Source organism: Varanus komodoensis, unplaced genomic scaffold (assembly GCF_004798865.1).
Source record: "Varanus komodoensis strain SLA01 unplaced genomic scaffold, ASM479886v1 scaffold19, whole genome shotgun sequence".
Classification (NCBI taxonomy): domain Eukaryota; kingdom Metazoa; phylum Chordata; class Lepidosauria; order Squamata; family Varanidae; genus Varanus; species Varanus komodoensis.
In genome coordinates, this window is record NW_025335550.1 from 17,965,615 (window position 1) to 17,977,958 (window position 12,344).

The 12,344-nt window shown below is 43.6% G+C and overlaps 1 protein-coding gene across 1 annotated transcript in view; it reads right to left on the bottom strand.

Annotated features, from left to right (window-relative positions):
• The window catches only part of ELAVL2 (ELAV like RNA binding protein 2), a 174,964-nt gene that overhangs the window by 54,880 nt on the left and 107,740 nt on the right, over positions 1-12,344 (bottom strand). Inside the window, exons 3-4 of the mRNA XM_044427723.1 lie at positions 11,032-11,122; positions 8,628-8,871 (exon numbers count right to left, since the gene is read on the bottom strand). Coding sequence (XP_044283658.1) covers positions 8,628-8,871; positions 11,032-11,103 — 316 coding nt within the window. The 5' untranslated portion in view covers positions 11,104-11,122. The remainder of the gene's footprint in view (positions 1-8,627; positions 8,872-11,031; positions 11,123-12,344) is intronic.

Below are 12,344 nucleotides of genomic sequence, written 5' to 3' on the forward strand. Positions count from 1 at the left end.
GTCTGCCATTTTCCAGTCTTCGATAGACCAGACGTTTGCTCTCTAAAGAAAAATTTTCTAAGTCAAGAAAAAATGCTATACATATCAATAACAAGTTACGAATACAGTGTAGATACCTAGAATAAAAAGTAGTAGGGTACTGATAACAAGTTCCACCCATCGACACCGAGCGGGGCCAGCAGGTGGGTTGTGTGACTGCACAGATGGCCACTCGAAGAACATCAGTTACAGGTAAGCAACCTGCTTTTCTTCATCATGGCCTCTGTGCATCACACATATGGGTGCATCACACATATGGGTAGATTAGCAAGCTTACCCTGACTGGAGGAGGGGAAGTGTCATCAACGAAGAACAGCTGAAAGAACAGCTCTGCCAAAGGAATAGTCTTGTCTAGCACGGACATCTAGACGATAATGTTTAGCGAATGTGCATGGAGTGGCCTATATGGCCGCCTTGCAGACATCATCAATCGGGACCCCCGCCGCAAAGGCTGAAGAAGTGGCTACTGCTCGCGTAGAATGACCCCTTGGGGTTGTAGGTAAGTTCATCTTAGCTAACTGGTAGGACAAAGTTATAGTGTGAACTATCCATTTGGAGAGTCTTTGAGAGGTAACAGGAGAACCTTGGTCCTGCTCCGAGTACTTCACAAAGAGCCGATTGGAGCGGCAAATGGATTCGGTCCTTGATCTATAAAAGGCTAGGCAGCGGCGTACGTCAAGCGTGTGTAAGGATCTCTCGATCGGATTCGATGGAGATGGAACAAAGGCAGGTAGCACTATCTCTTGGCTCATATGGAAAGTAGTAGCCACCTTCGGTAGAAAGGAGGGATCCATCTGTAGAACAACTTTCTCTCTATGGAAATTTAAATAGGGAGCGTCTACCCTTAATGCACAGAGCTCACTAACTCTTCGCACTGATGTAACCGCCACAAGAAAAGCTGTCTTCCAGGAGACAAGGCGCAAATCAATCGTCGCCAAAGGTTCGAATGGGGGTCTCATTAATGCCTGCAACACCACTGAAAGGCTCCAAGTAGGCATAACTGGTCTGATCGTTGGATGAAGGTTATGTAGCCCTTTAAGGAATCTTTTTATCAATGGTTGGGAAAAAATGGAGGATCCCTGAATTGTACCACGGTAGTAAGAAATTGCAGCCGTGTATACCGTTATGGAAGATGGTTTAAGTACTAAATGGTGGAGTTCCAAGAGAAACTGAAGAATATTCTCTATGAATGCTGAATATGGGAGAAAAGAACGAGACTCCGCGAAGGTAGAGAATCATCTCCACTTAGCCATGTATGCCTTTCAGGTTGACAGTCTTAGCGCAGATTCGAGAATGCTTTTAATTTCCGGGTGTAAAGCCGTCAATCCCGATGGAAAACTCGTTGAATCCGATGATGAAGGAAAAGGCAACGGATTCGAAGCCTCAATTCAAGTGACTGATTCGGGGACACGATCTGTAGAAGAGTTAAACCTCGTTGGTACTGAATCAGTAGCAAGTGTTATCGAATCTGCCATGCTGTTAGTTTCAGCGACAGGAGATCTGGATGGCAAACTATGCCCCCTTACTGAATTATCAGACATGGAACAGTCGGAAGATGAATGTATTCGCCTTGAGATATTCGAATAAGTGTTGAAAACAATGCTTGGCGTGGCCACCATGGAGTTATCGATAGTCCTGTGACCCCATCGTGAGTTATCTTCGATATTACTCTCATAATGAAGGGAATCGGAGGGAAAGCATAAAAGCTCATATTGTCCCAGGGGATCATAAAGGCATCCCCTAGTGATCCTTGTCCTATTCCCGCTCTCGAGCAAAAGTTCTCGCATATCCTGTTCTGCCAGGTAGCGAAGAAGTCCATGTCCAGATGTCCCCAGCAACGGAAGAGTTGGTTGCATATCTACCAATCCAGCTCCCATTCGTGGGATGTCGACATTTGTCTGCTTAGAAGATCGGCCTCGACATTGTCCATACCGGCTAGATGTACAGTTACTAGAGCAATGTCTCTTGGGATGAACCAATTCCATATCCGCATCGATAGCTGAGCCAGAGTGGGAGACTTCGTCCCACCTTGTTTGTTCAAATAAAAGACTGTAGGAATGTTGTCTGAGGCTATCTGAACTACTTGATGCTGAAAAATGTCCTCGAAGGATTGCAGAGCCTTGGACACTGCCAGAAGTTTCAGGAAATTGATATGATTCATGGACTCCTGTCAATTCCAAACACCTTGAATGTGTAGGCCGGAGCACAGTGCTCCCCACCCAAGCAAAGATGCATCGGTACCAAGATTCACCGTAGGGCACCGAGGTCAGAACAGGACTCCAACGTTTAAGTTGGCTGGAACTGTCCACCATATCAGAGATTGTAGAATGGAGGACAGGAGCTGAATCAACTTTGTAGGCACATCCTTTTGTGGCTGAAACATCTTGTTGAAGAAGAGCTGAAGGGGGAAAAGCCGAAGCCTGGCATGTGGAATGACAGCAACCAATGCAGCCATGTGTCCCAAGAGTCTTTGGATAGATCGAGCAGGAACCGTTCCGTCTCATCGCATTCAATGGATGTGTCGAGCAAGAGTGCGTTGTCTGTCTCGAGGAAGAAATGCCTTCACCACCGTGGAATCCAGACAAGCTCCGATGAAACTGATCATCTGTGCAGGAACAAGAAAGGATTTCTCGTGGTTAACGCAAAGTCCAAGTTCCTGCAGAAGGGTGCAGGCCATGTTTATAGAGGAACAAGTCCTTCTCTGGTCTGAGAAACCAATAACCAGCCATTGAGATAGGGGTATATTTGAACACCACGTAGTCGGAGGTATGCATAGACCAGAGCCATGCACTTCGTAAAGACCCTCGGGGCGGTAACTAGCCCAAATGGGAGCACCATGAATTCGAAGATTGTAGAAGCAACAGCAAAATGGAGGAAACACCTATGACACGGATGGATCAAAATGTGAAAATAGGTATCCCTCAAGTCCAATGAGGCGAACCAATCCTCTCTCCTCAGCAACGGTAAGATATTTTGAAGGATGGTCATCCAAAATTTCTTTGGTGTTATAAATTTGTTAATAGCTCTTAGGTCCAATATTGGCCGGAGACCCCCATCCCGTTTCGGGACCTTAAAGTATCTAGAATAGAATCCGTGGAGTCCTTCAGGTAGAGACAAGCGATGAACCGCTCCCTTAGGAAGGAGCTGATGAACTTCGTCCAACAACACTGGCGAGCATGGAGTAAACCGGATCAGACTTGATGGAGGAACGATGCCGAATTCTATTCGATATCCGTGCTGAATAATGGATAACACCCACTGATCAGATGTAATGGATTCCCAAACAGGGAGTCAGCCTTTCAGCCCAAATGAGAGAGGGAAGGGTGGGCTTGAGAGTAGAGGAAAGGTTCGCCCGCCCCATCAGCGCTGGTGTTTATCTCGGTCAAAACGGCAGCGGCCTTGTTGGAATCACTGGGGCGGTTGCTGTCTGCAGCGTTGTCAGCGGTGCTGTGGCTGTTGTCGGGGCTGATATGGTTGTCGATACTGTGGACGGGTCCATGACCACTTACGTCGAGGCTGAAGTTACATATGACAAGCCGTCATCCTCGACTCATGAATTTTCTTCAACTTGTGGTTGGTCTTTGCATTGAAGAGGCCAGACCCGTCAAAGGGCAGCTCCTTGATTCTCCTCTTCATGTCCTCTGGGAAGTTGTAATTACACAACCAAGCATGCCTCCAGAGGGATATGGCACCGACCAATGCCCTCGAATCCGTGTCCACATGGTGTCTGGCTATGAAGAGCTGCTGCACGGCGACCTGCATGGCCTTCTTTACGAAAACCCGTGCAAGGTCGCCTTGGTTGTCTCAGAGAGCGGTAATGATGTTGTCTAGGTGCTGCATTATAAAATATTGATAGCGCGCCAATGTGGCCTCATAATTGGAGATTCGCAGGCCGAGTCCAGAGGCCACATAGACTCGGCGTGCAAGGGAATCGATCTTCCTTCCTTCCTTGTCCTGGGGCACGGTGTGACTCCGTGACTCCCGGCCCTGAGAAGACTCCACCATGACCGAGTTTGGTTTAGGGTGACGAAGGTGGAACGGAATGTCCTCCTCCCGAACCCGGTACATGGCTTCGTATCTCTTTGAAGTCGGTGGAGGGTGAGCTGGGAGGTCCCATGGCTGAGTCATCGCTTGGCGCAGAGTTGTGATGAGCAGCAAAGCGATGGAGGTCGATTATTTGCCCCGGACCACATCGTAGAACCGATCGGTACTGGGCCCAGCTGTTGTTGGGCCTCGATCTCCAGTGACCGAACCAGCCTGGACATCAGCTCTGCGAAAGAGAGGTGTGGCTCTTCTGGTGATCCGGGGCCTTGAGATGTGACCGCAGCATCAGGTGAAGTCGAATCGACCTTGGACTCGTCTGAGTCCACCCAATAAGGAGCTGGAACGCTGGATGAGGAATCTCCTGGTGACACTGATCTACCACTCTCCCTAGACGGTGCCCATGGGACATCTCTCGAGGCTGAAGGATGGAAGCGATCCCGAGTAGCTCGCAGAGAAGAATGGTCTCGAGCAGAAGGGTAGTAGCTGACGGATTGGTAGTCACCCCATCTCGGAACGAAAGTGATACAAATCATCGGATCAGGCATCTGAAGACCGACTTCTATGGCTCCTCGGGGGAGACATTCCAGTCTTGGTGTCCAGCCGTACAGGAGGCATAGGCATGGGAGACCTAGCCCTCGGTGGAGAATCTTGTATCTTGCCGTTGATCGAACCCCGAGGTGGATCCTGGTGTGGTTCAGTTCCCGTATGGCGTGGAGAGGCCGGAGGAGTAACTCTCATAGCTGCCTGAATAGTCAGACCCGAGGGTGTCATACCACAGCAGTTGGGACCAAGGAAGCCGCAGAACCCGAGTGTCGGTGCTTGAAATGCTGGGTTTTTTCAGTTTCTTAACCGGCTTTTCAGCCTTGTCTTTCTTGGACTTCTTATGCACAGACGGCTTTTCAGGGCCACTGTGTTTTCCCGCTGCTTTTTTGGCAGGGAAGCAGGCTGATCGCCCATGATGGGAGCACCTTCGTCCGAAGGGAGAGCGGAGCAGTAGAGGAAGGAGCCAGGCGCTGCGGTGGAGCAGTTGGCGTCGGACGGCGATCAGGTGCAGCTGAAGTTGTAACGGACTTATAGCCACCAGCCGGTCCAATTTTAGGAGAGCCTGGTCCCACAGGAGTTTACGCAGGCGATTCTCCCTATTCTTCCTAGCCTGCTTAAGAAGGCCAGACAGTGGCCGCATTTGTCCGTCCTGTGACCTTCCCCCAAACAGAGGCGGCACAGGTTGTGCAGATCTGCTGCAGCCATCTTAGAGCCGCACTCTACGCACTTGCAGAATGCCAATCGTTGCACCATTGTGGAAAGAGAAGAAAGAAGATAGTATAGAGGGAGTAGATAATATTTTTGGTTTGTTTTTTATAGAACAAGAAGAAGAGGAACGAAGAAACTAACAGGAACGCTAACAACAGTAATACAAATGAGGGAATACTAACTTGGAGAAGAGAGAGAGAGAAATTGACAAAGCTGAAAGGTGAGTAACGATCTTAGCGAGAGCGAAAGCAGCACGAGGCACAATGAATGGCGGTCGCAAAGACTGAAAAATGGTGGAATCTCCACTCCATATATAATACGGGGGGGGGAGGGGAGCAGAGTTTCCCGCCAAAACCGTTAACTATCAATCTTCCGGCGCAGGCACAGAACCCATATGTGTGATGCACAGAGGCCACGACGAAGAAAACCAGATCCCAGGTTTGCTCTGCTGAAGAACTGAGGCCAGATACTCACTGGGAGAGACGTATGGTTGCCATGGAGGCCTGACCAACTTCCAACAAGTTATTCTCAGCCTTGTGAATTTGAGTGGCTTTCTGATGGCTCTTGGGAACTTCACTATCACCTCAGCAAGGAATTCCCTTAAAGCCCTAGTTAATCTCTGGAACAAAGAAAAGGTCTGGGCAGATGACATGATGGAATGAAACCCAATGAACCCCCTGGTTTTCCAGAGTGCTGCAGGTGATAAAGTGAGTGAGATGCCAACTACAGCAATTCTGTATCTGACTGAACACAGACTAGAGCTCATTTGAAAGCCTATTCTATGACAATTGAATTCAGCCATTGTTGTGTCAGGCCAGAGTCACTCAGCAGAACTTTTATGGTGGCCTGTTGCAGTCTGGCCTGAAAGAAGACTTGGACCACTCAACAGCCAGTTGCCATCAATTCGTGCACCACTTTACAGATAAAATCAGCCTTATCCAGGTTGACCCCGAATGCCATCGGGCTAAAATAGTCTGGGCCCCTGCTTATATAATTACAAGTGATGCTTTTCAAATGGAACAACCTGAATGTAAGGACAGGCTCTCTGGAGCAGTGGGGGCTACCACTTGTGTGCCCTTCCTAGTTCATAAAGGGAAGACTAGCTGAGTGCTTAAGGGAAAGTGCGATTCATTCCTGCCTACAGGGAGGTGGTGATACTATCAGGGTGGAGTGAGGATTCCCTGAATGCTATTGCACTGGATAATTTTCAGCTGGTCTCCAATATCCCATTCCTGGACAAAGTGCTAGAACATGAGGCACCTTTAAAGATTTAAAGGTGGATGAAGTGTATTATCTAGATCCATTTCAATCTGGCTCAAGGACTGGTTATGGGACAGAGACTACCACAGTTGCCTTGGTGGAAAATCTACCTGTTAGTTCTGCAGCTTTCAATACCATCTGCCATGAGCATCTGACTAGGATGGGATTGGGAAGCACTCTTATGGTGGTGCTCCGGAGATTCCTGTTTCACACTGTAGCTGTTAGCTTGTGGTATCCCTCAGGAGTCCATATATGAATTCATGGAATAGCTAGGAGAAACAGTCCAGAACTTTGGGGTTTGGTACCACCACTATACTGAAAGGAACTATTTCTCCTTTCCATCTAAATTCAAGGAAGCTGTACTGGTACTCAAATGGTTGATAGTGGTAATGGGCTGGATGAAGGCAAATAAGCTGAAGCTTAATTCAAATGAGACTGAGTGTTCCTGGTTGGTCAAAAGAACTGAACAGATGAAAAAATAAAGTTTATTCCCCAAAGACTTAAGGCTTGCAGTTCGAATGCCCTCTTAGACTTGGCCCTGATCCTGAAAGCCCAGATTGCCATTTCCGTATCAGAGGCTAGTGCACCACCTGGATGCACTGCTAATGACACCTCTGATCTAGCCTCAGTTGTACATGACTTAATTGCTTAACCCATCTGGATAACCAGAACATACTTTACTCAGGGATGCCTTGAAAGCTTTTCAGAAACTGCAGCTGGTCCAGAGTACTGCTGCTTCCACGCGTCCTTCCAGGCACATTCCTCTAAGCTTCCTCCCAACAGCAAGCAAAGGCCATTTATTAAAGAAGACCTTTGGCTTGTGAGCTGCAGTGTTTATTGTGCTGAATGCATTTTATTGCTTTAATGAATTTTAAATTGTTTTGTAAGCCGCCTTAAGTGCCATTTTTGGTAGAAAGCCAGGTTATAAATCATATAAATGAAGTAAGAGCTCAGGAGAATTGCTAAGATTCAGGTGACAATACAGCAGTCAATTTTTGAAAAGGGTGCCGAATGCAAACAAAGAGGGGGGCAAGATGAAATTCAATGCCAAGAAGCTGCCAAGAGGATAATGCAAACACAGAATTTTGAAACCCAGTCAAGTGCAGCACCCTCCCTCTGGCTAGCATAATGCAGGGTTTGTCAAACAGTGTAAATGAAGCTGCTTGGAGGCTTTCCAGCAATGAGTGACCCAAAATAAAAAGCAGCCCAGTTCTCAGATTCAAGGCTCTGAACATTATTTAATTTGCTATTTTTGAGATTGGGTTTTGAATTCCTGCCTTCACCTTGTGCCATTCCCATGAATGGAAGCAGAAAACAGCACCCATTTATGGAGCTGTGACTAAACAGCAAACAATCCTTGTCCTCAATATAATTTTATACTCTGTATTTCTAAATTCCACTTCAGTATGCAAGTTTTATTTAAGAAATGTAAGTAAAATTCTCCCCTCTAGTTTCAGCTTTGTGATCTGACCATTGTTATGAATGGGGATGGGATATGCTATATTGAATGCTAAAATTTTCTATGGCTAAAAATCTATAGCCACTTACCTGGGGGTAAGGTATCCTGAGCTCAGTGGGATTATACTCAGATGTATAAATGTATAAGACTGCACTATAAAGGGTATCTGTTTTGATTCGCTGGGTCAGAAAATACAATGTGTGTTTCAAGACAATGCTAACTCAGAGCAACCTCACAAATTTAATTTTTTTTTATTCATTTCTAGTTACAGGGTAGTTTTAGAAGCCATTGTCATTGCCCTCTGTGAAAATCAACAAGTCTTAGCACACAGATGGACATGTTGCCAGTATAATGAAATATTCTCCCCCCCGCCCCGCCCCCAAATCTGAAAGATCCACAAGTTATTTCTGAAGACCTCATTAAACCTTTTATTTCTAACATTGCAGAAGGGTAAATGCTAATCCATCTTCCAAACAAACACTATTTTTTTCATTCACAAGCAATACTGTTTAAGCGTGTTTTGCATCAGCTTCCATGTGCTCCATGCACACACAAACCCCTGGTGCTTACATACCTGTAATTTTGTCTCTTACAAGTTTGCAGGATTCTATCTCACCAATGCTCCCAAACAGACTTTTGAGTTCTTCTTGTGTCATATTCTGAGGAAGATAGTTGACTATTAAATTGGTTTTGCTGTCCTCTGTGTTCCCAGAATCAACTGGTGATGAGCAGTTGTTGTTTATGGTAGTAGGACCATTGGCTGTGTTATTGCAAGTTGGCCCATTAGACAGTTGTGTTTCCATGGCAGCAATTACCTGCTAAAAACAGAGAAAATGGGAACTGTCAGAATTCATATCTCAGAATCTATTAGCAATTCTCAAGAAGAATTTAAAGCTTTGTCACTATGCAAGAGTGCCCAATTGTCAGGGCTGCAATTACGTTCTACAATAAAAACAAAGCAGTTTTAATTGTCTAGCAATAAAAAAACATTTGCAGGTTTTAAAGCTGCAGAGCTTTCACTGAAAGACTTTCCAAGTCAGGATTATTGGGGGTGGGGCAGGAATCCCAGGAGATTTTTCAGATAGCAAGAGTTAGAAATATTTTTTTCTAAGCCAGCACTAAGATATTTTAGATATACTAACATCAGATAAAGCTTCAGAATGATTCAACTGAAGTCACATTTGGAAAGTGTCAACTGAAAATGACAATCAACAATAGACTTCATGAAAATGCATTATTAAAGCAATGTACTGTTTTGGTTACTTTTCCAGTATTGAAGAGGGTTGGCCGCATTGTTCATATTGCTGGAAAAATACAATTTTCTGTTTCAAAACTTTGCAACTGATGAGGATTAAGTAGTACAGAAAATGCTGGTATGACCATGTCAGTCCTTCTTCACTACTGATTCTAAGACAGTAAAAGCTTCATCATCAATTACTAAGCAACTATTTTGAGATCTATGATTCCTCCCAATGTCCCCAAAGCAGCACATCTAGACTTGCTCATCTAGTGAAATTGAAATATTCTAAAGGTGTATCTGTCAGGCCAATTGGGGTTGCTCATTCGAAACATCTGAGTAAATTCCTTGGCTTTTTAAACAAACTCAATTTATAAATGCAGAAATTCATTTCAGTTTCATGTCTGCTACTACATGACAGTAGTTGGCTACTGCAGAATGCAATACCTATTCATTCCTAGTGTCAGTCTCCATTTGAAGACTCTGAGAATCTAAAATTTAATCAAATCTGCCAATACAGAACACAATCTGAATCTCAAGAACTAGTTTAATGCACCATATTGTGCCAATAAATATGCTTGCTACTCTCAACTCAAAGAAGGATCTTGGCCTCAATGTCTACAGTTGACTACTTTTAATCTCTGGAAGTTTGAAAAAGTATCTTGATGAAAATGAGGGTAAGTCAGTACGGGTAGATTGTAAATATTACCCTTGAAAAAGGGAAGATTATGGATTACCCAGGATATGACTGGGTTCCAGAAAAAGAAAAAAGAAAAAGAGAAAGCCCCTTCAGTATTTATTTTAAGAGACACACGTCTTTTGATGAGCAATCCTTTCAACTTAATCCAGTATATGCTTACACATTAGCCTTTCCCTACAATTTCAATACAAGCTTACATTGTCCATGCACAAGCTGGCCAAGAACCATTTAAACAGAACCTTGTTCAAGTATTCCTGGCTGGTCACAGCACTGCATGAAGACTGAACCCTTTCTACAAATATGTTTTAAGTGTTTGATTTTTATTTTATTTCTAAGGGTAATTAACCATCTTCACATATCTGCATATTTATTTTCATGCTTAGATGGCAAGGATGAAATCCTAAACCAAAATCCAAATGAACAGCTGCAGTAGTTTATATATTCTGAAATTACACTGTCTCAGCTACAGGACCATCTGCTGTTCCAAATAAAGCAATACTAATATCCTACATTTTTACAAATAGTTCCTAGCCCATTGATAAGAGTAAAAAACACCAAAGCCAGCTGTTCACCTGATGCAAATCAAGTTGTTCAGTAGTTCCTGATTTTTACTTTTTTCTGGCCAAGTAGTTTACGATTTGAATGGAATTCTATACTTTCATGAGTAACCAAAAAAATACACGATACAAATTTACCGAAGTTACTGTTATTCAGCATTCAGACCATACCAAAACAGTGTTAAAATAAGCTCTGCTCTTTTTAAATACATATACAGAGGTTATTGATATTGGAACAAAAATATATCCCAAGTTATTGTGAAGTAAGTTAGATGGTATTAGATGAAGTCAGATGTATATTTACAAGGTTAGAGGATGCCTTGAATACTGCCCCAAACCAGGGATACAATCTAATTTCCTACACCAAAACATAGCAGCTGGTGTACAAATTAATCCAAATATAATTTCAAGTGTTTGGTATGGCCTCAGCACTACTGTAACATGTTAAAAATAGCCTACAGAATTTAAGAAAAATCCCACAGACCCCAGTCCAAGGCTCTGCTGCCCACGAACCACTTCTAAGCAGAGAAGCCACATCACACAGTCTGACTGCCATGTTAGTTTGGAGTTGCCGTCTGCAATATGGACACAAAAAGTACCGTATGTTAGATTAGCAAGATAATGCAACAAATCAGTTTGTACAAATTTACAGTAATTGTATTTATATTCCCAGCACGTCCATGCAGTGTGGCTTAATAGAATTTCAGGCAATTCCAATCTAATCTTTTCAAATTCATTTAACATGTTTTTCTTGCATGAATTAAGACACTTTTTAAAAGCCTGATTCAAAAGGTACTACAAGCTAGTTCCTTTGCATCTAATCTTAAACCTATCTTAAACAAATATATATCAACACATGACTATGAAAACTGTTATCACAGGAAAACAAAACTAGATGCTGCATTAATTGTGGTGGCATGGCGACTAGAGATGCTAAACGTGGGGGCATATGATTTTTTTTCTGGAGCACATAGGGGAAGAGTCAGAAAAAATGACATTTTTGGAAATTATAAAAAATGTACACTCATTCTTATTTTGCTCTTTACAAATCTCAAACCCCATTCTAGTTTTAGGAACATAAAGTATTTTCTGTAGAAGAGGTAGCAGTGGGGCAGGTATGTTCAGGTATCTACTGGTGTTTGTGAGTAATTGATTGGGGTGGAATTCAGAGAAATCTACTGTAAAGAAAGTTTACTGAGAATGTATTAACTAGGAAAGACTCTTATTTATTGGGCATGGTACGCAGGTATTTTAATATAAGAACCTTTAAGTGAGCTCAGCCTATACTTAGAGGAGGGAAAGTTTCCCTCTTGTATTACAATTAGTTGCTGCAGTTCAAACACTTTGGACAACACTTGTAGCCTGAGATTCTTTACATCCTGTGCAAAGCACAAGTAGTAGTAGTATTATTGTGTTCTTTCTCCACCATTTTTTCTGGGCCTTCACATACCTAGTGGTGATGGGTAGGAAAGAAAATATGACTAGATCTGAACGTGTCAGTAGATGACTTTATAGCTATCCCTTCACAAAGCCATCTAAATAACGTATCAGGTACTGTCTAGATTTGCTGCACACTAATCGGTTCATAATACTGCAAATGGTATCCTTGGTAGGATCACAGCTGCTTTGTTCAATTTGAAGTTGAAATGGCAATCTCATTCAGGGTGTATTTATAAGAAAACATTAGTGAGTCAAGTAGCATTATTGAGATGGAATAACACAGCCAATATATAGAAAATGTTTTCAATAATGCATTGTCCCCAGACACAGAAGATTTCAAGCTCCATACAAATTGCC